At 36.5% G+C, this 26,968-nt stretch overlaps 1 protein-coding gene across 1 annotated transcript in view; it reads left to right on the top strand.

Moving 5' to 3' along the window:
• hob (bridge-like lipid transfer protein family member hobbit) overlaps positions 1-26,968 on the top strand; it is an 844,941-nt gene that overhangs the window by 724,694 nt on the left and 93,279 nt on the right. The window contains exon 43 of the mRNA XM_090409957.1: positions 21,897-22,014. Coding sequence (XP_090266083.1) covers positions 21,897-22,014 — 118 coding nt within the window. The remainder of the gene's footprint in view (positions 1-21,896; positions 22,015-26,968) is intronic.

Here is a 26,968-nt window from a genome sequence, read left to right on the forward strand (position 1 = left end):
AGACCTGGTTGACAGTCTAAAATGGTTCACTTTATGCTGTCTGGTGTGAGATAGAGGCCAACAGAACAAAATATGTTGTTGGTTGCTGCTATAGACCAAGATCTAAGTGGAATTTATATAGTTGCTAAGGAATAACATGTTGTAGAGAAGACCAGGGTTTGAGAGTGCAGGATCTGGTAATAGCATCAGAAGGAATATCCATAACCAAGGTAGATATTCTGCCTCCAATTGGGGAGAGTGACCATGCAGTCTTGTTCTGGAAAGTTGCTAATCAAGCAGAATTCTCTTCCGAGAAAGGATTTATGTTGAACTATAAAGCTATAGCAATATAGAAAGAATGTCAGTAGTGTATGGGAAGTGAGGGATATTTTCAGAGGAGCAGTATCAGACTGTGCATACCCAGTGTCAGGAGGATGAACCATGTGGGGATTAAGTGGATGAGTAGAGATATAAAGCAAAAGCTGCTAAAAAATAAAACACTGAAGGGAATATAAAGAAAAAATCATGATCATCATACTGTCAGCAGTACAAAGTGCAAGCAAGAAGGGTGACTAGTATGGTAAGAAAGGCCAAATCACATTATGAAATAAAATTAGATAAGCAGGCCAAAGTAAATCCAAAAGAATTTTTTCATTATGTAGCAAGTAAAAGGAAAAATGACTATGGAAGGGTGACTTTAATCAATGCTGATGATAGTAAAGTGAAAGAGGCAAAAGAAATAGTTGAGTTGCTGAGTGATCATTTTACAAAGGTATATCATCCAGATGGTGATTTTGCAGTTACTGATGTGAGAGCGATGGATGTCAAAATTGAGGTAGATGAACAGGAGGTTCAGCATATTGAAAAATATCAATTTGAATACAGCAGTAGGGATATATGGCATGTCAGCTCATGTACTATGTGAATGTGCAATAGAATTGGAATTGCCTCTGATAAGTTGTTTGATCTAAGTCGCATCTCTGGCAAGGTTCGAAGAAAGTGGAAAGAGAGTAAGATAGTTCATAAAGGTGGCTCCAGGACAGAAGTAGCAAACTACAGAACAATTAACATATCAGGAGTGGTAGTTAAATTATGGGAAAAGTTGATTAAAGGTAAAATGCATTTGGTGGATAGGGATATGATACTCTATAATTGGTGGGCAGCATGGTTTTGTAAAGGGTAGGTCTTATTTTAGTGATTTATTCCCATTTCATAATAAAATGTGACATAATACTTCATAGAAAACTATTACAAAAGTTTGAGCAAATGGGAATGGATATGAAGCTAGTAGCATATCCAGGAAACCTAATTTGCAAGGTTTTGAGGAAGTGGAAAGAGAACAAGGTCAGCAATAACAAGACAAAGAAAATAGGCAGAAGCATTGAAAATATCAACTCCATTAAGAATGGAGAACCTATAGAACAAGTAAAACATTTCAACTACTTAGGCATGATTTTTAGTGAAGATTAAATATTCACTAAAATAGTGGTAAATTAAATATAAAAATAGACAATGGAATCAACAAAGCTGGTATGGTAGGAAGTCAACTAAATAAATTTATATGGAATAAGAGAGAAATTAGTCAAAACACTAAATTAGCTGTATACAACTAATTAAAAGCCTGCTTATCTAATTAAAACTGGTTTGAACACTGTAGACAGTGTTCAAACCAGTTTTAACTTATTGATCTGAGAGCTGGGTTAGAAGGTAAAACACTTGACCAAAGAGACCGCAGATATGAAAGTTCGGAGAAAGATTAGAGGCGTGAACAGATGGCATCAATGGCAATATCATATTAAAAATGAAGATAGGAAAGGACTTGACATTGTCAGCATCCAGGAATGTGTTGGCAAAGCTAATCTCAGATGGTATGGTCACTTAAACAGAATGGACGAGGAAAGATTAGCAAAACAAGTGTTCTCTGCCAGGTTAGCAGGAAAAAGACTCAGAGGAAGACCAAGGTATAGGTGGATTGATACAGTAAAAAGTGCCTTAGAAGACAGAAATATAAGCTCTGATAATGTTGGAGTCTTGATAGGTAACAGATTGATTTGGGTGAAAATTGTAGATAGGAAGTTAGTATTGATGTAAATTTTTTATGTAGTACTATCATATCCTGTACATATCAGGAATTTGATGATGATAATGATGATGTAGGGAAAGATTTAGAGTTGGGGGTATTCTGTTGTTTGGTTATGATGCAAAATTGTCGAGGGCAATAGTTGATATTCTTCAGGATGATTTAAATAAATTGGCATTGTTGGTGAAGAATAATGTTTGTTCATTTAATATTGCAAAATGTAAGGTTATACATACATTCAGGTTGAAATGCATACTGTGTATGACTTTCGTATTAGATTGCAGGAAATTGATGATGCTAGGGACTTGGGGATAATGGGAACAGAGAATTGAAGTTCAGAGGACACATTGCAAAAGTTGCTAAAATAGCTCAAAGAATTACTCGGATGTTGAAAAACACACTAACAAGTAAAGTTAGGGAAATTATTACCCCTTTTTATAAGACTATAATTCAGCTGCATCTTGACTACTGTGCACAGATTAGGTTATCTGTCTGGGTTTCTTGGGGATCATGAGGTGGTAAAAAAGATTCAGAATGACAGGTCTGTAGAATGCTCTCTATGAGGATAAGTTCAGGGTGATGGTTACAAAGTTTAAATGATAGATGGAAAAGAAGGGACATGATAGAAAATTATAAGATATTAAAGAGATTTTATAAATTGATGCAAAGGAAATTTTTCGATACATGACAAATAATCAAAAACACTAAGGGTCATTCGTGGAAGTTGTGTAAGATTGCGATTAGTAAGAGGATGTGGACTAGATGTTTTGTGTGGAGAGTGGTGAATGAGCAGAATGAATTGCCAGAATTAGTTGTGACTGCCATGACAATGAATGAGTTTAGGAGAGCTATGATAGGATTTGTGTGTATAAAATTGGTGTGGATCTCCTACTATGAGTCTCCAGACTCCATGAAGATACTGTAGAATAATAATAATAATAACAATGGTAAAGATAAACCATTCAAATGAAAGAATCTATACTGTCTTATCCTGAGAAGACTTACAACTTTAATAAAGTTATATGTGTTGAAAGTTTTTTCACTTGGTTATAATATAAATTAAAGATGCCAAGAAATTATATTCTTGGTTTAATCTTTTATCTAAGTATGCTTACACTTGGATAAAGGATTAAACCAAGAATATAATTTCTTGGCATTTTTAATTTATAGTATAACCAAGTGGAAAAACTTTCACCATCTCTCTCTCTCTCACTCTAATCCGGAGTATTTTAATAATAAGCTATAATAAGTTTAGTTTAATAATAATAAGTTTAATAAGCACATCTCCTTGCGGATATGTGTAATGCTATGCATTAAGGCAAGGGCCACTATCCATACCGGTTTCGACCTTTATTGAGGTCTCGTCAGTGGGAGCCAGGCCCAGTAATGGAGATACAAAGGCCGAAGCAATGAGAGGTCATCTTAACCTATACGAGTTGCCAAAGGGTGTGCAACCTTATTATTAAATTACTCCAGATTCAGAGAAAGCTGTTGAGAGTTTATTTTTCACTTGGTTAGACTATAATAAGTTTAGTTTAATCCTTTATTCAAGTGTGGATAAATCCTCTCAATCTCCTCATTACTCTCAACTTAATAATAAGCTGTGACGTCTTTTGACTACTTTTATATAGAAATATGACGTCTGCATAACTTCAACCTTGGTATCAGTTCTGGGTCTGGCTCCCAATGATGAGAGCTCAATAAATGTTGTAACCAGTGTGAGTAGTGACTCTAACCATGATGCATAGAACTATACATATCCATAAGAATATGTGCTTTGCATTATGGGATACTAAGGCAAGGGATGTGAAGTTACTTCATGTGCAAACTTTGTTTGCTTACACTTGGATAAAGGATTAAACCAGATATATAATTTCTTGGCATCTTTAATTTAAAGATTATATGTGTGTTTATGCAACAAACAGTTGCAATGAGTATTGATGCTTGCCAACTACTGCCTTATGGAAAATAAAATGTAGAAACTGGGCATTTAGTGGATTGATTGCATAAGATTTGAAAAAAAAAACACTCTTACATTACTTTAAGAGAAGGATATGCACTGAAATTTGGCAGTCCTAACTGTTGCCATTTAGATAAAGCCTAAAGTAATTCGGTTAGGTCCTCTATAATACTTTGTATAGCAAATTGGTCGCCTGGCTGGTTCCATTTAAGAGGAATTCTGATTGATAAGGCAAGGAAACAAACTCTTTAAAATGTATTATAGATTTTTCATTTCATACTCATCTTTCTGAACTTTCATTCAAAATATGATTAATATATGATAAATTAATGATTAAAAATAAATTTTATGCATTAATGAATAAAATTTATTTTTCTGCTCCAGTTTAAATTAACTAAATTAAGTTACAATTGTTAGTATGACAGTTAACGTTTTCTATGAGAGCCTCCATAGCTCAGTCAGCATAGACAAAGCCCTTTGGTTGGAAAGACCTTGGTTTGATTCCTGTCCATGACATGAGGAACCTTTATCTGGTCTCTTTAGAAAGGTGAGTTAGCCGGCCTCATAAGCAGGTAGAAGGTTTTTTCACCCTGAAAACCTGGGTTTTTCATTCCTCAGAACGGGCAAACTGGCCCATGAACACATGGATCAGTTTGTATACTTAATCCCTCACTAGGAGGACTCAACCAGTCCTAAGGGATGGTCGAGGAATGGGGAGGAATCTCACATGAATAAATAAATGTTTTCTTTTACTTTCATCATCATCATCATCAAATTCCTGCCATGTACCCTCAAGGGGTGTACAGGATATGACAGTATTACATGAAAAAAATTACATCATTACTAACTTCCTATCTACAATTTCCTCCAAATCAGTCTGTTACTTGTCAAGACTCCAACATTATCAGATCTTATATTTCTATCGTCTAAGGCACTTTGTACCGTATCAATCCACCTATATCTTGGTCTTCCTCTGGGTCGTTTTGCTGCCAACCTGGCAGAGAACACTTGCTTTGCTAATCTTTCCTCGCCCATTCTGTTTAAGTGACCATACCACCCGAGATTAGCTCTGCTAACACATTTCTGGATGCTGACAATGTCAAGTTCTTTCCTAATATCCTCGTTTTCAATATGATATTGCCATTGATGCCATCTGTTCACGCCAATAATCTTTCTCAGGACTCTCATATCTGTGGTATCTAGTCTTTGGTCAAGTGTTTTACTTCTGACCCAGCTCTCAGATCCATAAGTTAAAACTGGTTTGAACATTGCTTGTATACAGCTAATTTAGTGTTCCGACTAATTTCTCTCTTATGCCATATGAATTTATTCAATTGACTTCCCACCATACCAGCTTTGCTGATTCTGTTGTCTATTTCTGTATTTAATTTACCATCTTCAGTAAAAATTGTGCCTATGTAGCTGAAATGTTATGCTTGTTCCTCAGGTTCTCCATTCACAACACAGTTGACATTTTCACTGATTCTGCCTATTTTCATTGTCTTTGTCTTTTTATTGCTGACCTTCATACCATATCTATTACAATAGCTATTCAATTTAGTCAGAGAATCTTGCAGACTTGTAGCAGATTTATTTAGAAGTATAACATCATCTGCATAAAGCAAAGAGCTGACATTAACATCTCCGAGTTTGATATCATGTTTAATACCACTTTCCTTCATAATGTGATCCATATAGTTAATGAATAACAGAGGGGATAATGTACATCCTTGTCTCACACCAGATTTAACATTAAACCATCTTCCTGTACTTCCTTCAATTCTAACTGCTGACTTGCAATTCAAATAAAGACTAAGTATTGCTTGATATAATGCCCCATTGACACCATATAACTGCAGCGTATTGAATAGCTTCTCTCTTGGCACCTTGACAAATGCCTTTTTTAAATCGGCAAAACTTAAATACAGATCTTTGTTATATTCCCATGATTTCTTGACTATTTTTCGTAAAGTGAAGATCTGATCCTGACATCCTCTATTTGGCCTGAATCCAGCTTGTTCTTCACCAAGCTTTCCTTCCACAATTCTTCTCAACCTTTTCTCAAGTATACTTGCATAGATTTTGCCAGGAACACTCAGTAGGAAAATACCTCTGTAATTCTCAAATTCAGTTTTATTTCCCTTTTCATATATGGGTACTATGAGAGCTCTACTCCAATCATCGGGAATTCGTCCCTCTGTCCAGGCTTTCTCAACTATGCAGTGCAGCGACTGTAAGACTCTTATACCACCATACTTCAGCATTTCTGGTCAAATATCATCTACTCCTGCTGCCTTTCCACATTTTAAGCCTTTGATGGCTTTTTCTACTTCAAGTATGGATATGTATTCCTGACTGCATGCCTGGTCAGTGTTTTTTACCACTGTGCTGTCATCACTGCTTGTTTCATTTAGCAGTTTTTCGAAGTAATTACTCCATACTTCAAGGATATCTTTTTCTCCCGTTTTCATGTCACCTTTATCATCTCTAACTCCTTTTACAGCACTCTTTCTTCCATTCCTAAGCTTCTTCAACAACCTCCAGAATATTTTGCCACCTTCTTGATATTTATTTTCTATATTCTTGCCAAAGTCATCCCATGACTTTTGTTTAGCTAGTTTTACACAATGTTTAGCATTCTTGCATTTGTCTCTATATTCTCGAAGAGCACAAGCTGACTTATTTGACAGGAACTTTTGATATGCTTTCTTCTTTTCCTTCACTGCCTCTTTAACTTCCTGTGTCCACCAGGGAGTTCTGATTTTTTTATCCTTGCAAACAACCTCACCACATGCCTCTCTGGCAGAATCAATCAATGTTTTCTTCAGAGTTTGCCACTGAATCTCCAAGATTTGATTCCTGTTCTCAGACTCTCATTTTTTCTTCAATAATCTTTGTGCATTTTAGTCTACAGTTCACATCTGAAAGCTGCTCAACTTTTATTCGTTTAAAACTTTCTTACATATTATTCTTTTCAATAGGAAATTCAATTTTATCCTGCTCAAGACTAAATAGTGATCACTTCCAATTTCAAATCCTCTGTACACTCTGGTGTCCTGCACCAGGGAGAAAACATCACTATCAGCAATAACATAGTCAATGAGACTTTTCTTATTCCTAGCCTCTTCTCTCCATGTGAATTTGTGCACATTTTTATGTTGGAACATGGTGTTAGTAATAACTAGTCCATGTCCTGAGCAGAAATCCAACAGATATTTGCCATTATCATTAGCTTTGCTCTTTTCTCCAAATTTTCCCAAAATATTTTTGTATGTCTGACAATCATTTCCTACTCTGCTATTTAGATCCCCAACAAGGACCAACTTTTCCTTTTTCATTGTGTCAGTTGCTTTTTCTAATGCCTCAAAAAATTCCTCCACTTCTACCATAGTAGAACCTTCTGTGGGACCATAGGCACAAATAAGTCTCATTGTCCAGTTCCCCATTCTCATATTTGCCCACATTACTCTACTTGAGACTGACTGCCATTCAAGAAGATTAGCCTTGTATTTTGTGTTGAATACTATGGCTACTCCTTCTTTTCCTTGATTGTCATTTCCTGAATATAACATTTTGTATTTATTGCTCAGAAAGATCTCACCAGTTTTGGTCTTTTTTGTTTCAATCACCCCTATTATGTCGATCTGGTACTTATCTAATTCTTCAACTAGCTCCATTTCTTTGCCATTCAGGCTTCTTATTGATAGTACCGATCTTTAACTCTGGTGATGTTGAGTTAAGGTTTGTTTTCAGATTTGTTCCAGTAGCTGACTTTTCGCTGTCCGCCCTGGTTTCCTGCCGAAAACAACAGGGCCTTGTTTAACCGGGCGACGTCCCAACCTGCATGAAATTTTGTCATCTTGTACCATCATTTTTTATTTTGGTTTAACCAATAAAATACAATTTGGTTGGCTAAATCCCAAATTGCCAGCCCATCCTCGTTCGTTCAGTATCCAAGTAGATACCCAACAGGGTGCACCACGAGACGGTGAGGATTGGACATTAGGTCATTCTTTTACTTTTAGCATATGAATTAATAGATATGAAGCTGTCTGCATTCATTACTTATTTAATTCTCTAAATTAAAATAAAAAGGAGGGGGAAAAATAAAGAAAAGTACTGCAGAATCAGTTTACTTAATGTCTATTATTAAAGCAACAATTAATAATTTGGATAATTAAATTAAAGTTAGACTTTAATTTAATTATTCAAACCGGTTAATTGTGTAAAAGTTTTAAAATTTTGAAAAATTATTGAAGTTACAAAACTAAAAATTAATTTTTCTGGAAATTTTAAAGCCTAACCTTTGTATCATGATACAGTAGCATCTAAGCTTTTGTGAGGAGGGAAGAAAACAAAATTTATAAAAGAGTACCTTATTATTATCAGACTACAGTTTTCATTCTTCTGATCCCAGATACCTGTTGCAATCTTGTTCACATCCTACCTGTTGCCTGCAATACTTGTAAAATCATCATTAAAAGAGCAAAGTCTAAATTTAGAAAGGATAAATGTAGAAAACTCGCTGCTAGTTGCTAGTCCCATTGCTAGTTGCATCTTCTGGTCCCTAGTCAAAGCTGTTAGGTGAAATTTTTGTCCATCTGTGCTATCTTCTCTATCTCACCCTAACAGTAACATTGTAACATCACCAAATGACTAGACTGATATCCTGACTTCATTCTTCTCTTCTCACTCCTCCCTAAAGATGACCGTGGCAAATTATGTTCTCCTTTGCCTTGAACATTGCATCTCTTACCTCCTGTGACCTTCTGCCAGAAAGATGTCAGAAGAAGCTTGAATAACTTGGATATCACAAGGCTGGTATTTATGGAATCAACCCACTGTGTTCAAGAGATATGCTCCTGAAGTAACTTGTTCTTTGTCTATTAACTAAACTATACTCAACTGGCATCGTACAGCAGGAAAAAAGCTCACATACCAATTACTCCAAAAAAAAGGTGATAAATATCTCCCATCAAGCTATCAATCTATTGCTCTCATTTCACTTTTGTCTAAAATAATGGAGAAGGTTATGAACAGTCAACTTCTTCAATACTTGGAGAACTGTCATCTAATTAGTGACCACCAATATGGATTTTATCAATCTAGATCCACAGGAGATCTGATCTACATCACATACCTCTAGACCCATTCCATGGAAGGGTTTGGAGAAACCTGTGGCATTGTTCTTGACATCTCCAAAGCATTTGATAATGTCTGGCATCGAGAGCTTCCCAGAAAATTACCATCATTTGAACCTTCATCCTTGTGTAATTGTATCGCTAGTTTTCTCTCAGATCAATTCTTACAAGAAATGGTGGATGGTGTTCTGTCACAAGCTGATTCTTCTGAATTTGCAGTTGTAATCTTCAGAAATAGTGTTTGTCCTCAAATTTTGGGCACCAGTATATAATCAACCTGCTCTCATTTACTGCAAACCCTATTCATAGTTTTGCTGACGATAGCACATCCAATTCATCCTACTCATGTGACAAGCCTTGCGGTGCTCAAACATCTGAAGGTGCAAATAATCTGTAATAAGTGCCATGAACACTGATCTTCACATTTAGTTGAAGTGAAAATAACCTAGTCAACTTCTAAAACACGATTTTCCTTGTTTTCTCGCAAAAAAAAAAAAAAAAAACCCTCAGATTTTCTCCACTTACTTTTTATAATACTCAGCTCGACAGTTAAGACCAAATCTGTGTTCTCATACTTACTCTTTACTCCAGATCTTTCCTGGCATAAACAGATCGCTTCTGCAGGATAATCAGCTTCCAAAAAACTTGGCATCCATTTCCATTCAAGATGATGAATGTTCCATTCACACTTCTCTGCTGAACATACTGTATACTTACTCTGTATAAATTCCAAATCTGACCAATCTTGGAATACCTCTCTGATGTTTGGAGTGGTGCACCTAAGGCCTCAATGAAAATTCTTGATGCTGTTCATAAAAAGGACAGTTTGTTTGATTGACACATCTCTTAGAGACTCTTTTCAGCTATTTTCTCATAGAAGATCACTTTCTGCATTATTGTTGCCTCTACAGATATAACTGTTCAGAAGTAATCAACAGATTACTCTACTCCTGATCCCATACACAGCATTTATTTGCTACAGATCTTTCTGACTTTCGTGTGTAGGAGTAATTATTAAAAAAAAAAAAAAAACGTTTGCTACTCAACTTTTTATATACACACATTCGAGGGTGTGCTGAAAACTTGTGATAATCACCATGAAGGAATTGAAATGGAACATGTAACTTGCACATTATTCTAAATATTCTCCATGAAGTGTAATACACTTGTTATGCTGCTACATCATTTGCATTCCTCTGAGAAAAATGTCTTTTCCGTTGTTGTACAAATCATATAATTTTTGTTCTAGGTATTTATCAGAACTTTTGCATCCCCCCGTGTGTGTGTGTGTGTGTGTGTGTGTGTGTGTGTGTGTGTGTGTGTGTGTGTGTGTGTGTGTGTGTGTGTGTGTATTCCATACATGAGTAGTTGAAGCACCTATAAGCACATCAGTGCTGTGTGTCTGGGGTACAGGTGAGGAGTCAGAGAAGCTTATTGACATTTTTTTTTTTGAAGATTGTATGTTGTAGTCATTTGGAAATACTTCTTGTGGCAGACTGTTCCTGAGAACAGAGGTAGATGGAATAAAAGAGGAAGAAAGAAGAAAAGCAGGTTTCAGTGTGTTTGCAGTTGCACAGTAAAGGGGTACTGGGCAGCTGTTGCTCTTGTATTAACAAGTGCAACAGAAAGTTCAGTGAAGCAATGACTATTAAAGTAGCTGTAGAATGGACACAGAACTGAAACACTGCATCTATGAGATTGAGGCTAAAGTCAATAATTTGTAAGAGAGGGATTATGGACCCTTGATCTAATCAAAAGAACAAAAGGGGAGGGGGATGAAAGAATTAAGAAAATGGAGACACAGAAGTAGCACAGGCAATATAAAATTTGTGGAAATAAGAAACTTTGTTAGAAAAGAAATCAAAAATAACATCAGAAAATATAATGTAAGAGCAACTCAGAACATAATAAAAAAAAATGAAAAATCTCTGAAAAGGATCAAATAAAGATTACATGGAAAAATTGGATTCCAAAAAAACTGAAAAATAAGCAAGGAATAGTATAATACAACAGAGTAAAAATAATGAAACTATGCAATGATTTTTATAAGCCTTACACAGGCATAGTGTGACAGTGTCTTGACAGGTAATAGATTGATTTGGAGGAAAATTGTAGATAGGAAGCTAGTAATGATGTAAATTTTTCATGTAGTACTATCATATCCTGTACACCCCTTGAGGGTACATGTCAGGAATTTGATGATGATAACACAGGCACAGAAACAGATACAGATCATGTACTGAATTTAGATGAGGTAGATCCAGAACCGCCACTCATAATGGAAGAATTATGGAAAGTCTTTGAGAACATTCCATAATTCTACATTATTCTTTGCTGACTCAAGTCAACAAAAGGACAATAAGTTTTGGAGAAGATGGCATATTAGCAGACCACAAAATTAGAAGGTTCACAGTTTCATGATGTACTGAATAGGTTCGTGATATTTTAACTACATATAAAATTCCACTACAATGGCATAAATCAGTGATTATCTTATTATATAAAAAGAGCAGCAGAGATTATAAAAAATCATCCAATCAATTTGCTATCATAATTTTTCAAATTGTTATATCAAGAATCGCTAGATTTTTCAGTAATGCATAACCATGTGAACAAGCAGGCTTCATAGCAAGATTCTGTACAGTACTTTATAGCTATACTGTTAACCAAGTAATAGAAAAAGTAAATGAACATCATATATTGGCATATTTATATTTGTATATTTTGAAAAGCCTTTAATTCTTTATATCAGTCGGAAATAATAAATAGCAAAGTATATCAGATTATTAAAAACTATGCATACCAGAACTCAGTAGCCATGATAGAATTCAACATCAGAAACAAATTTGCCATTGAAAGAGGAATGAAATAAGAAGATCCAATATCACCCAAATTGTTTTCTGCTACATCAGAAGAAGAAGAAGAAGAAGTCTTTAAGAAAGTTTCATGGGAAGACTATGGAATTAACATCAATGTAAAAAAATCTCAATCATTTATGTTTTGCAGAGATATTATTCTGTTTGCCAAAAAATAAAATAAATTCTAAATGGCCTTAACAGAGAAAGCATGGAAAAAAGCTTTAAAAATTTATATAACTAAAACAAAATTGATAACAAAGATGGAAGTTTTTTCTATGACTTCTGCATTGCTTCAACCTTGGTATCACCTCTGGCTCCTGCTGAAGTGATCTCAGTAAAGGTTGAAACCGGTCTGGGTAGTGACCCTTCCCATAATGCATAGCATTATACATGTCTGCAAGGAGATGTGCTTTGCATTATGGGATACTAAGGCAAGTGATGTGAAGGTTTGTCCACCTTTGCTACGAGTTGCCCCCAGTCCTGAAGATACTTCAGGCACAAACTTTGTTTGCTTACACTTGGATAAAGGATTAAACTAAATATATAATTTATAGTCTAACCAAGTGAAAAAACTTTAAACATCTTTCTTTAATCCAGAGTAATTTAATAATAAGGTGTGACACCTTTGGCAACTTGTATAGGTAGATATGACTTCTCCATAGCTTCAACCTTGGTATCACTTCTGGGTCTGGCTCCCACTGAAGAGATCTCAATAAAGGTTGGAACCGATCTGGGTAGTGATCTTTCCCATAATGCATAGCATTATACATGTCTGCAAGGAGATGTGCTTTGCATGATGGGATACTATGGCAAGTGATATGAACCTTTGTCCACCTTTGCTACGAGTTGCCCCAGTCCTGAATATACTTCAGGCGCAAACTTTGTTTGCTTACACTTGGATAAAGGATTATACTAAATATATAATTTATAGTCTAACCCAGTGATTTTCAACTGGTGTGCTGTGAGAGGTCTTCAGGTATGCCGCGAGATTTGTGAAAACAAATTAATTGAAAGAAATCTTCCTGGGTGTCAGATATGTGACAGGTGAGAGAAGGGAGAGTGCATATATGCGCAAAATGCAGGCAGTGGGAGGAAATCAACGAATTAGATATTTCGATAACCGATCTAGTTGCTTTAGGGACAGGAAATGAATGTCTGGAGACGAGTAGTGTGATAGGAGAGAACGACGAGCGAAATATGAATGAAAAAATAAGAGTTCGGAGTGTGGAAGGCCTGAATGACTGTGAAGTTTTCGGAGATGGTCTTGATTGGGTAAATGAATGGCGAGTAAGAGTGACCAACTTGCAGAGAGGGATAGATGAGCTGAAATGTCTTGTGAGCGAGATGAGAAGTATGAAAGATGAGATTAGGAGAATGGAAGAGATGAATGCAAAGCTAATCAGAGTAGGAGTGAGAGAAAGTTTTGGGAATGATAGAAGAGGAGAGTATAGAAACAGTGGGAGTGAGGGAATGAGAGAGAGAGAGGTATGGAAATGCTAGAAGAGGAGAGAATAGAAACAGTACAAGAGAGGGAGTGAGAGAGAGATGGAAATGATAGAGGAGGGGAGAATGGAAACAGTCAGAGAGAGGAAATGTGAAGGAGTGCTGGAACCAGGGATAGAGTGATGCCAGGACAGCAGGTAAGTAAGTGAACACAGAAAGAAACGGTTAGTGGAGAGAGAGTGACCAATCAAGGAACAAAGTGGTAAGAGGTATGATGTATGGAGACTTGATGATCTCAGGTATGCAAGATAGGATGGCAGAGGTGTGTTTGCCTGGAGGGATGATAGAAAATGTGGCTATGGCAATTAAGAGGGGTGAAAGGATGGACGAAATTATTGTGATGGTGGGCACGAATGACTTGAGTGTCAATGTAAATCAGGTGGCAAGAGAGCTAAGATTCTTGTTTGAGGTTGTGCAAAAGAAAACAGAGAGAGGAAAGATTGTGTGTGTGTTGCCCAGGTATGATAGTGATGAGTTGAACAGAAGTGCAGTAATACTGAATAGCATAATAGCCAGAATGTGTCAGAAGAGAGGATTGGAATATGTGGATGCTTGGAGGGTGTTTCAGGACAGAGGGGGAACTGTATTTGAGAGACCGTTTGCATTTGAATGAGGAAGGATGAAGGCATCTGAAGAGATTGCTGTTTTCTGAACGAGTCAGTGTGTCAATGCAGGGAAATCCCAGGGTGGATGGTAGCAGGGGTAGCCTCTTATAGGAATTGGGTCTTGTGGGAAGGGGGATGATATCAGGTAACACTGAGTCCTGTGCGGTTGAGAGAGGACAATGATAGGTATAGAGGCAGTGACATCTTTATGCTGTATACTAATGCCATGAGTATCCGAAATAAAGGAGATGAATTGGTGGTGCTGATAGCTTCATCCTGGCAAATATTATTGCAGTCTCTGAGACGTGGTTGATGGAGGATAATATAATAACAGGAATTGAAGTGGTGGAGTACTGCTTATGATAAGTGATGACTTATGTCCTCTAAGAGTGGGGGCTTTGGAAGGCAGTGACACTAATGGTTTTGAAAGCATATGGAGTGAGGTAGAAGTGGCCAAGACAGGATATTTAGTGGGGTGTTGCTATAAACCACGGAGCACAAAAAGTTGGGAGCAGGAGATGTTTAGACAGTTCAGCTTGGCAAGTGCAAGAAGAATGATTGTTATGGGATTTAATTTAAAATTAATTAAATTAAAATTAAATTTAAATTTAAAATATTTAATTTTAACTACAGCAATATAAGCTGGGAAGAGGAAAATGCCTGTAGTAATAAGGGGAATGAATTTCTATAATTCTTGAGGGACAAATGTCTTAGGCAGCATGGAATAGAGAGAACAAGAGGTTGTTCAAGAGTTTTGGAATTGGTCATAGCATCAGAAGAGCTGATAATTAGTGAGATGACATCTCTCCCACCAGTTGGAGAGAGTGACCATGTGGTTTTGACTTGGAAAATGAATTAGTTGTTATCAAAAAAAGGGAATGTATGCGGAATTCTTAGGTATCAACTAGGGGCAGTTCCATGGAGGGCAGAATTGGAATGCCAGGATGTTATTAGTTCTTGAGAAATTGTGAAAGAATATTTGTTAGCAGCAATAGTAAGCTGTATTCCACGAGGAAGAAGCAGACACAATTTGGTGTAAAGTGGATGACAAACAATACCAAACAGGAACTACAGTTGAAAAAGAGATTATGGAGGAGATATAATGAGAGGTGGAGGACAGATACACGAAGATTATAAGATACAGACAGTGTGCCACATGATAAGCTGATATTTAAGTTGTAGCACATGCGTTTAGATGTCGGGTTAGTCAACTGGATTCAGGATCTCCTCAGAGAGAATCAGAGAGAATCACAACTCTCTGATTGGTATCAGAGAGTTGTGTATGGTGGGGTAATATCAAGGAGGCAGAAGGTTACAAGTGATGTTTCACAGGGTTCAGTACTGGGACCTGTATTGCTCAACCTTTATATCAGTGACATTGTCAATGGATTGCAAGGGGATATTCAGTTGTTTGCAGATGATGTGAAGCTGGTAAGGGTTATCAGTAATAGTGCAGATGTGGCAGCCCTGCAAGAGGCTTTGAATGAACTAGACAGAGGGCAAATGAATGGGGGTTCATTTTAATGCAGCAAAATGTAGGGTCTTGAAGTTTGGGATACATCGACAGGAAGCAGCATACTCTATTGGAAGAGCTATACTGTTGGAAGTAGGGGAGACAAGAGATCTGGGGGTGATGATTGATAGAAAACTGAAATTCAGGGAGCATATTACAAAGGTGGTGAAGGTAACTCAGAGGATTGTTGCAATACTGAGAAGGATGCTGACCTGCAGAGATAAAAGAGTTACCATTCAGTTGTATAAGACCCTGATTAGACCCCACTTAGACTATTGTTCTCAGGTTTGGTCCCCAGCATTTGAAGGCGATAAATTAACTGTGGAAAGGGTACAGAGGTGGATAACAAAGATGGTTTCAGGATTGTACTATGTCAGTTACGAGGATCGACGGAGGGAATGTGCACTGCAGAGTTTGGTGGATAGAAGGAGAGATGATATGATTGAGACTTTTAAGCTGTTGAGAGATGGTTACAGGGTTGACACTGTGTAGTTCTTTCGCTTGGTTGAACAGTGGGAAGGAGTGATGACAAGGGGCCATCCCTGGAAGTTACGAAAGGAAGCTATGAGCAAGAGGGTGAGGAGTGGTTTCTTTTCATGGAGGGTGGTTGAACCGTGGAATGCATTGCGTGACAGAGTGGTTGAGCAAGAACAGTCAATGAGTTCAAGGCATGGTATGATAAACTTTGTGTTTTCTAAAAACGACCCCCCACGATGAGTCTTTTGACTGCATGGAGGCCTGGATAATAATAATAAAATATCGTAATTTGTGCATTCATTTATTATTGTCTGGTCTTACATCCATACCTGAAGCTCCCTTATTTATATTTTCGAAATTTATGGTTGGTGAGTCGGTTTAAAATTGTGTGTTAATTAGCTTTAATCTTTTGATAAGTGTGTTCACAAATAACTTCATTTAATTCTCTTATTTTTAAGGTAACTGGTAAGAGTTGTTTTATTTTTTTTTTTTTCATTCGGTTAATTTTATTCAAAAGTATTTGTTTAACATGGATAAATTTGTAATAAAAAAACGAAAATTTGAAGACAATGAAGAAAGTGAAGCTAGTACATCAAAAGAAAAAAAAAGAAAGAAGAAAGTGAAGCTAGTTTTACCCAGCGCATTAGCAGCTGATACTATATCTAGTACCGATTTTTCTAAAACTAAATTAAAAACTAATGTTTGCCATTACAACGAAAATTATTTGTCATTTGGCTTTATTTCCAGTCAAGAAGATCCCCCATGTCCTACATGCATAGCTTGTGGCGAAAAATTAGCAAACAACGCTATGGTTCCAAGTAAATTAAAAAGACATTTACAATCGAAAAATTCTCACTTAAGCGAAAAACCGACTGAATATTTTAAAAGACTTGTACCAGATAAAACTATTCAAGCAAAAAGATGGACTAAATTTGTAACTGTGTCCGAAAAAGCCCAAGAAGCCAGTTGTGCATTTGCAGAAATTGTTGCTGAAAAAATGAAATCTCACACAATTGCAGAATCTGTAATTCTGTCAGCATGCTGTAAAATTGTTAATATCATGTTTGGCGAGGAATATGAAAAGGAGATTTTAAAAATTCCTACGTCAGATAACACTATTTATCGACATGTTCAGGATTTGGCCAAGTATGTTGAGTTGCAAGTGGTATCTCACATTAAAGAAGCAGATATGTTTGCTATTTAGTTGGACGAATCAACTGATATAATTGGTAAAGCTCAACTTCTAGCCTTCGGTAGATTTATTTATAAGGAAGATATTATAGAACAGTTTTTATTTTGTCGACCACTCCCAGAAACAATGAAGGGCCAACATATTTTTGATGTTGTTGATAATTACTTTAATTACCATAACTTGTCTTGGGATTCTTGCATCAGTATTTGCACGGATGGTGCCTGCTCGATGTCAGAAATGTAAAAGGATTTGTTACACTGGCTCAAAATAAGAATCCTAGAATTATTTTTACACATTGTTTTCTCCACAGAAAAGCACTAGCATCAAAATCATTGGTACCTGAGCTTAAAAAAGTACTATATGAGACTATCAAAATTGTCAATTATATGAAAGCCAGGCCATTACAATCAAGATTGTTTGCAGCACTATGCTCCTCAATGGAAGCTTCTTACACGCAGTTTTTAATACAGAAATGAGATAGTTATCACGTGGATGAGTTTTACCAAGACTTTAAGAACTAAAAGAGTTGATTCTAATTTTTTTGACAACTCAACAATCCAAGTTATCAGATTTTCTTAGTGATGAGCTTTGGTGCAGTAAGGTTGCATTTCTTGCTGATTTATTTCAATCTTTAAATACACTTAATAAAAGTATGCAGGGAGACTGTGAAAACATTCTTACTTCCACTGATAAAATTAACACATTCAAGGAAAAACTAATGCTTTGGGAAGAAAGAATCAGAAAAGAAAATGCAGTAAATATGTTTGAACTAACGAAAAAAAGTGCAAACTGAATGAAAATCTAATAGATCTAATTTTACAAACCTTAAGATTACTAAATACAAATGTTGAAAAATATTTTCACTCACTTGACATGTCATCCTTCAATTGGATAAGAGATCCGTTTGTCCATTTAAAGATTACAGAAGAGAACGAATTAACAGATATAAGAAATGACAGAGGTTTAAAACTAAAACATTCAACAATAGATACTATTTTGTTTTAGTTATCTCTAAGAAATGAATTTCCCAATATTACCAAAAAAGCAATAGAAGTACTTCTTCCATTCTCCATGTCATATTGGTGGGAATCAAGCTTTTCCATAATGAATATTATTAAGAACAAAAATAGTATCACAGCTGGAAGCCTAGGAAGATGTTTTAAGAGTATGCCTATCTAAAATTCGACCTTGCACAAAAGACATTCTGAAACAATATCAAGCTCAGATATCTCATTAAAATTAACTGCAAGTATGTATATTATTTAATATTCATTTGAAAAAATCAATCAAAATTATGCCTATTTTTTGCCAGATCGTCAAAAAAATTAAAAGAATATATTTTTAGTGTACTGCAGAATTTTAATAATTAGTCTAGGTGTGCCATATTATGAAAAGTTTGAAAATTACTGGTCTAATCAAGTGAAAAAAAACTTCCAACAAAATATTTTACATATATTTATATGATATATATGTAACCCAGACGATGAACCTTCTCTTTCTCTATCAGATATTCCATTATCCTATCTGCTGGTCTGGTACTTCTTGTGACAGCCTGGTGTGCCAAATAGAATACACCTACTCTCCAAACAGCTGGCTGTGAGTTCATTACATAACATTGGACATGTTAGGTAATATGTCAATAAATTAATCCTTTAACTGCTGAGAACGTATTATTACGGGCTCGGAAATACATGCCTGCTGTGCTGAGCCCATATATGTACAGTTGGCGTGCCTCCCATATACAGACAATTTTTAGTATGGAAAGAATCGTCGCAAGATATTCAAACTTCGTGGGTAGGTTTCTCCATCTATTGCCAACCAATTGAAGTTTATTTGACTTTGGTTTCTGTCCTTGTATGACATCTAAAGAGAAAAATTTGAACTGGTGCAACTAATCATATGCTGCATGATGCATAAACCATATGACTGCAGGATTTCTGGGATGTCACAATATGGCATCTACCAGTAAATATCCACTTAATGACAGGACAGATATGATGGTCACTTCTGTTGAGTGTATAAGAAAAACTATGAAGTGGTACAAAAAACTATTTATCCCCCTTCTGGATATGACCATACTAAATTCCCACTGTCTCTATAATGTAAAATTTGGAAAAAACACAAACTTAGCAGACTACCAAATCATGCTTATCAGGCAAATAATTCAAACGTACCATATTCCCAGAACAACAGGGAGGTCGAAAGGACGTCCATCACCTGGAGATCAGCCACTTCATCTCAAAGAAAGGCAATTTCCCTTCTCTTGTACCTTCTACTGAGAAGAAGAAGAATGCAGCTCGAGTTTCTTATGTCTGTTCCAATACCACTCTGGAGCAGAAGAAGCGTCGTGAGAGCTGGTATATGTGCACCAAATGTGACGTTGGACTCTGTGTAAAGCCCTGTTTTGAAAAATATTCCATGCTAAATTTTTAGGATTTTCATACCCTGGCACTTGGTAGGCTTAGTAATAACTGTGTTGTTAATAATAGTGCTCTTTATATATTTTGATTAATTTCTACATAAATTAATGTGTGTAATTTGCATAATCAAGTGGACACCCCTTGATTATGCAAATTTTATAAAACACTATTATTGCCATTATAGAATGCATGATGCTGTCCGGACTTCTTACTTCAGTAAGAATTTTAATTCATTTCATTTATAAATTTTTTGCAAAATTAATTCAGCACATGGGACAATATCAGTAGAATACAAAATCAGCAGTTAAAGGGTTAAAGATGCCAAGAAATTATATTCTTGGTTTATCCTTTATCCAAGTGTAAGCAAACAGAATGTGTGCATGAAGTAACTTCACAACTGGGCAGCTTGTATATAGAGGCTAATGACTTCATATCACTTGCCTTAGTATCCCATAATGCAAAGCACATATCCTTACAGACATTCAAAAAAAAAACTACAAATAAAAATGATCTTGTTCATTCCAAATGCATTTATCAGTACTAGTGTTTGCTATAACTGAGGTAAGCAATTTAGTTTTTTTTTTGTATTTTTTTGTTATTTTTATATACGAGGTGTGACAATTTGATTGGAGTCACATGAGTAATCATGTGTGTACATCTTTTAACTAATGTGTGTGTAAACTTCAAGCTGATAGAACTATTTGGTAGTTGGCTATTGCAAAAACAATAGCGATATGTGTGTAAACTTTGCTGTAAAAATGTGTGATCAAATTTGGAGTAGTGATCAAATTTGGAGTAGTGATCAAATTTGATGTTAACAAAATTTGTTAACATCAAATTTTGTGTGAAAATCAGCAAAACTGCTACTGAAACGTTGGAGCCGTTGAAAGTGGCATATGCTGTGGATGCTCTGAAAAAAGTCAAGTGTCTTTGAGTGGCATATGCTGTGGATGCTCTGAAAAAAGTCAAGTGTCTTTGAGTGGCATAAGAGATTCAAAGGTGGCTAGAAGATTAAAAGGTGACCCAAGAAGTGAGCAGCCAAAAACAAAAATGACGGATGCAAATGTGAACAGAGTGCAAGATTTAGTACGGTCTGACAGACGATTAATTGTGTGATTAATGGTTGATGAATTGCAAATGAATGAAGAAACAGTCAGGGTAATTTTAACTGAAGAATTAGTATGCAAAAGATTTCTGCGAAGTTTGTGCCTTGGATCTTGACGCACGAAAAGAAGCAGTGGTGGGTTCAAGTTGCTACTGATCTTTCTGCAAATAAGCACATGTTTCTGAGAGTAATCATGGGTGATGAAACCTGGTGCTTCCAGTACAATCCCGAAACAAAACACCAGAGCATGTAGTGGAAAACTCCGAGTTCGCCACGTAAGAAAAAAGCACGCATGTCACATTTGCATTTCAAGACCATGCTGGTGTGTTTCTTTGATCACAAGGGGATAGTCCACTATGAATTCATTGAAAAGGGACAGACAGTCAACCAACAATGCTATTTAGAGATGCTGAAAAGATTACGAGATTCTGTTTGGAGAAAAAGACCTGAATTGTTGCCTGACAAGTAGATCATCCATCACAACAATGCACCAAGCCATTGTGCACTCAACGTGACAGAGTTTCTGGCCAAAAAATCGATTCACGAATTAGGCAATCCTAATTTGGGAATCGGGTGAATTTGTAGTTAGGTGAATAAGCATATTCACCCGACTTAGCTCCCTGTGATTTCTGGCTGTTTCCAAAATTAAAGACTGTACTACAAGGACAAAGATTTTCTGACATCACTGATATCCAGCATAATGTGATAAAGGAACTCGAGAGTATTCCAGAAAAAATTCCAGACCTGTTTCCAAAAATGGGAATACTGTCTAAACCAATGTATAAATGCACAAGGGGACTACTTCAAAGGCGACGGTAGCCACTAATGTATAGTTCTGAACATAGGTTTGTTATTTTTTACAGGTGCATTCCAGGAATTAAATTGTCACACCTCGTAAGGAACTTTTCAATATTTAGGCAACATTATTAACCACATATCTTTGCTATTCAGTAATTATGTTCAGAAAAATTTTACCCAAATAATGGGTCTAGCTTATATATAATTGCAATTTTGTTTTAATAAATAAAGTAAAAAAAAAAAAGTATATATTTTATTTGTAAAGATTTCTAGTTTCTAATCTGCGACGTTTAGAGAAAGAAGCTTATATTGTACATAGAGCTCTGTGTGAAAATCCAGACAGAGAAGATCTCATGAGAGAATTAGAAGAGTTGGAAAATGAAGTGAGTACTTACTATGATGTTTATTAGATGATGTTTTTATTATTATTATTATTACCCCCAAGACCTCATGCAGTCATAGACTCATCTGGGAGGTCCCTTTATCAAACATACCGTGTCTTAAACACACTCAAACTCCTTGCAGACACCACACTCTCAGGCAAGACATTCCAATCATTTACAACTCTGCACGAAAAAAATGCCTCTCATTTTCCTACTCACACCCTCTTTATACAGTTTCCAGGGATGACCTCTGGTTCTCCCCTGATCTCATACTATTTTCTGTAGAGCTACTCCAACATTGATCCTATAACAACCCCTTACCAACTTGTAGGTCTCTTTCACATCTCCCCTCTTCCGCCTGTCTGCTAGACTCTGCAAATTACATCTTCTCAATCTTTCCTCATACTCAACATTCCAGAGGTCAGAAACTACCTTACTCAGTCACCTTTGGACCCTTTCCAACATCTTTTCATTTTTCTGAAACCCGGCGACCAAATCTGGGCACAATAATCCATGTGTGGCCTAATCAAAGCCTTATACAGTGGAACAAGAATCTCCCTACTTCTACACGTCAGTGTCCTCCACATCATTCCCAGAAGCCTTTGTGTTGTCTTCACAATTTTGGCTATGTGTCCCCTAAATTTTAGATCCTTATCCACTATCACTCCCAGATCTCTTATTTCCTCCGCCTCCAACAATATATCCTCACCAAGCATAAATTCTGCATCCCATCTTTGTTTTCCAAATTTTAAAACCTTACATTTTGCAACATTGAACTCATATCCTCATTTCCATGCCCAATCACTCAATTTATTCAAGTCTTCTTGTAAGGCCACTACTCTTCATGGCTTGTCCCAACTTTGCATCATCTGCAAACAACTGAATATCTCCATCCAAATCTTCACCAATATCATTAATATACATGTTAAATAGTAATAGCCCTAAAACAGACCCCTGAGGCACTCCACTAGTGACTTTCCCCTTTCCTTGATATTGCTCCCCCATACACAACTTGTTGATACCTATCAGATAGCCAGTCTCCAATCCAATGCACTATTCTAATATCCAACCCCATCTGCTCTAGTTTGACTGCTAACTTATCATGAGGTACTCTATCAAAAGCCTTTTCAAAATCCAAGTATATTGCTTTGTATCCTTCTCTTCTGTCCAAGGAAGCAGTCACTTTATTATAATAAGTAAGTAGATTACTAAAACATGATAGCCCTTTAGCAAATCCATGCTGTCCATCAAAGATAATACCATTGTAGTCAACCCAACACTGGATCCTAGTTCTCACAAGCTTCTCCAAGCTTAGCTTATTCTGAAAAAAAGTTCTCTCACACACACATTCATGTTATAAATACTTGCTGTTTATTAGTCACGGTTGTGAAATGGGAGAGAAGAAGAATATTGTGTTATTACTTGAAATATTTTACATTAATATAAATATATAATTTGACTTAGAATTTCATAGAAAACTGATGTGTTGTTATTGATCTTATAATAATTTGTAATAATTTAATTATATTTCATTTTCAGTCTATTTTTTAAAGCTGTTCATACTGATAAAGTATGACAGATTTACTTATGTAGACTGACTCAAAACTGTTTATTTTATTATTTTGGTATTTGTGGTGATGAGATCAGATTTCTAGATATTAGTTAGACTTTTATGGAATTAAAGAGCTTTGTGCTTTCTTTTCATTATGTCAATTAGAGTATTGATGTAGGAAGCAAGGTACTGAAAATTATTTACATTCTTCAAGAATGTGGTCATTTAGTCTAATATTTCCTTCTATTCTGTTATTTTGGACCTTAATTTTACAGCTGCCATTCCAATCCCTGCTGCATTTTTACATAAAATATCTAAGTTGTTTTGGGCAGTCCAAATGTTAGTCAATGCCAAATGTCAATGTTTTATCTGCAAAACAGAGACTATCTCTGTCTTGCTGAATCTTAGAGAGATATTCCATACTCATTTACTGTGGTCTGAATATGCAATCAAAGATAATAAAAAAAAAAATATATGGTGTCAAAGAACTCCATTGGATATAAGAAAGCTCTCATTCATCTCTTCATTATCATGCAACGGTAATTCTGGTATTGTTCTGCTTTTGTTTGATTATTGTGAATTGTATGCTATAATAACTGAGAATTTTGAACATCTTTGATCTATTGATTGAATCAAAGATTTTTGAGAAATCTATGAAGTTTAAGGTTAAAGGAAAGGTTTTTATCTCTTGCTCCTTCTAGGAATCTAAGGCAGTGGAGATGTTCAATAGTACTTCTGTTTTTTTCAAGAAACCTGCTTGCTATTTGAGTGTTTTCTGGTTTAGAAGCATCCTATTATAGATTTTTCAGTGTGGTAGGAAGTAGTGTGATTCTTCAGTAATTTTCTGGGTTGCTCAGTTGCCTTTGTTCTGGGCTGGTATTATTAGACCTTCTCTCCAGTATGGAAATGTTGTATGTTGCTTAGCTGTATTACAGATATTATTATTACTATTCAGGCCTCCATGGTGGAGTCAAAAGACTAATCGATGAGTCTTTTGACTCCATGGAGGTCATCCTAGGAAACACAGTCTATCAAGACTCATCGCGGGAGGTCCCTCCTGTGATGAGTCTCTCACCACTCTACCAGGCAATGCATTCTATGGCTCAACCACCCTCCATGCAAAGAAACCATTCTTCACCCTCTTGGTCACAATTTCCTTTTGTAACTTCCAGGGATGGCCCCTTGTCATCACTCCTTCCTGCTGCTCAACCAAGCAAAAGAACTCCCCAGTGTCAATCCTATAACCACCTCTTAACAGTTTAAAACTCTCAATCATATCACCTCTCCTTCTTCTATCTACCAAACTCTGCAGTCCACATTCCCTCAGCCAATCCTCGTAATTAACATTGTATAGTCCTGAAACCATCTTTGTTATCTGCCTCTGTACCCTTTTCACAGTTAATTTATACCCTTCAAATCCTGGGGATCAAATCTGAGAACAATAGTCTAAATGTGGTCTGATCAGGGTCTTATACAACAGAATGATAACTCTTTTATCTCTGCAGGTCAGCATCCTTCTTAGTATTGCAGTCATCCTCTGGGTTACCTTCACCACCTTTGCAATATGTCCCCTGGATTTCAGGTTTCTATAAATCATAAACCCCAGATCTCTTGTCTCCCCTACTTTCTGCTATTTAGTATACTTAAATATGTTTTATACTTATAGTTAACTTTATTATAACTTATTATAACTTTAACTTAGAGTTAACTTTACTTATTTAGCATTTAGTTGTAATAGTTCTTCGACACTATTTTGAATAATGGCATCAGTGTCAGCTAAAATCGCAAATGATGTATCACCTATTCCTCCATTTAAGGACTCCATTTTGCATGATATAATAAGGGATTTTGTGGCATGCGGGACTTGTGGAATGTATGCGTCCCGGTGGTTGTATATGTGGCAGGTGAGAGAAGGGGAAATATGTATATGTGCAAATTGCAGGCAATGGGAGGAACTTTATGAGTTAGAGATGACTATAACTGACCTCATTGAAAAGGTTGAATGATTGTGAAGTTTTCGGAGATGGTCTCAATTGGGAGGATGAATGGCAGACAAGAGTGGCTGACTTGCAGAGAGAGATAGATGAGCTGAAAGAGCAGGTGGAATGTCTAGGGAATGAGATGAGAAGTGTTAAAGATGAGATTAGGCGAATGGAAGAGATGAATGCAAGGTGAATCAGAATAGGTGTGAGAGAGAGTTATGAGAATGGTAGAAGAGGAGAGAATAGGAACAGTAGTAGAGAGGAATTGAGAAGAATGTGAGGGAGTGCTGCAACCAGGGACAGAGAAAGTGTTAGAGGAGAGAGTGAGGGATGCAGGTGAGCAATTGAGGAACAGGGTGGTAAGAGGCATGATATATAGAGACTTGATGATCTCAGGTGTGCAAGATAGGATGCAAGAGGTGTGGTTGCCTGGAGGGATGATAGAAAGATTAAGAGGGGTGAAAGAGTGGATGATTGTGATGGTAGGAACAAATGACTTGAGAGGTAATGTAAATTGGGCAGCGAGAGATATGAGATTCTTGCTTGAGGTTGTACGAAAGAAGATGTAGAGAGGAAAGATAGCATGTGTGTTGCCTAGGTATGATAGTGACGAGCTGAGCAGAAAACAGTAATATTGAATAACATAATAGCTAGAATGTGTCAGAAGAGAAGATTCGAATGTGTGGATGTTTGGAGGGCGTTTGAGGTCAGAAAGGAATTGTATGTGAGAAACCGCTTGTATTTGAATGAGGAAGAAAGTAGGCATCTGGAGAGATTGCTGTTTTCTGAACGAGTCGGTGTGTCAATGCAGGGAAACTAGAATACCCAGGGTGGATCATAGCATGGGTGGCCTCTTGTGGGAATGGGTGCTTGGGAGAAGGGGAACGACATTTCCCCTTCTCCCAAATAAATAAAGTATATTTATTTGGGAGAAGGGGAAAATGCTAGATATAGAAACAGTGGCATTTTTATGCTTTATACTAATGCCAGGAGTATCCAGAATAAAGGAGAGGAATTGGTGATGCTGCCAGCATCAGCCTGGCCAAAGATTATTGGAATCACTGAGACGTGGTTGACAAAAGAGGATATAATATCAGGAATAGAAGTACCATGGTACAGCATTTTTTGGCAGGATAGGAAGGGAAAGCATGGTGGTGGAGTACTGCTTATGATAAGTGACGACTTATGTCCTCTAAGAGTGGAGGTTTGGAAGGCAGTGACACTAATGATTTTGAAAGCATATGGTGTGAGGTAGAGGTGGGCAAGACAAGATATTTAGTGGAATGTTGCTACAGACCAAGAAGCACAGAAAGTGGGGACCAGAAGATGTTTAGGCAGTTGAGCTTGGCAAGTGCAAGAAGAATGATTGTTATGAGAGATTTTAACTACAGCAGTATAAATTGGGGAGAGGAAGATGCAT

This window comes from Typopeltis vanoorti, chromosome 20 (genome assembly GCF_054136105.1).
Source record: "Typopeltis vanoorti isolate ZY-2024b chromosome 20, IOZ_Tvanoo_1.0, whole genome shotgun sequence".
Taxonomy (NCBI): domain Eukaryota; kingdom Metazoa; phylum Arthropoda; class Arachnida; order Uropygi; family Thelyphonidae; genus Typopeltis; species Typopeltis vanoorti.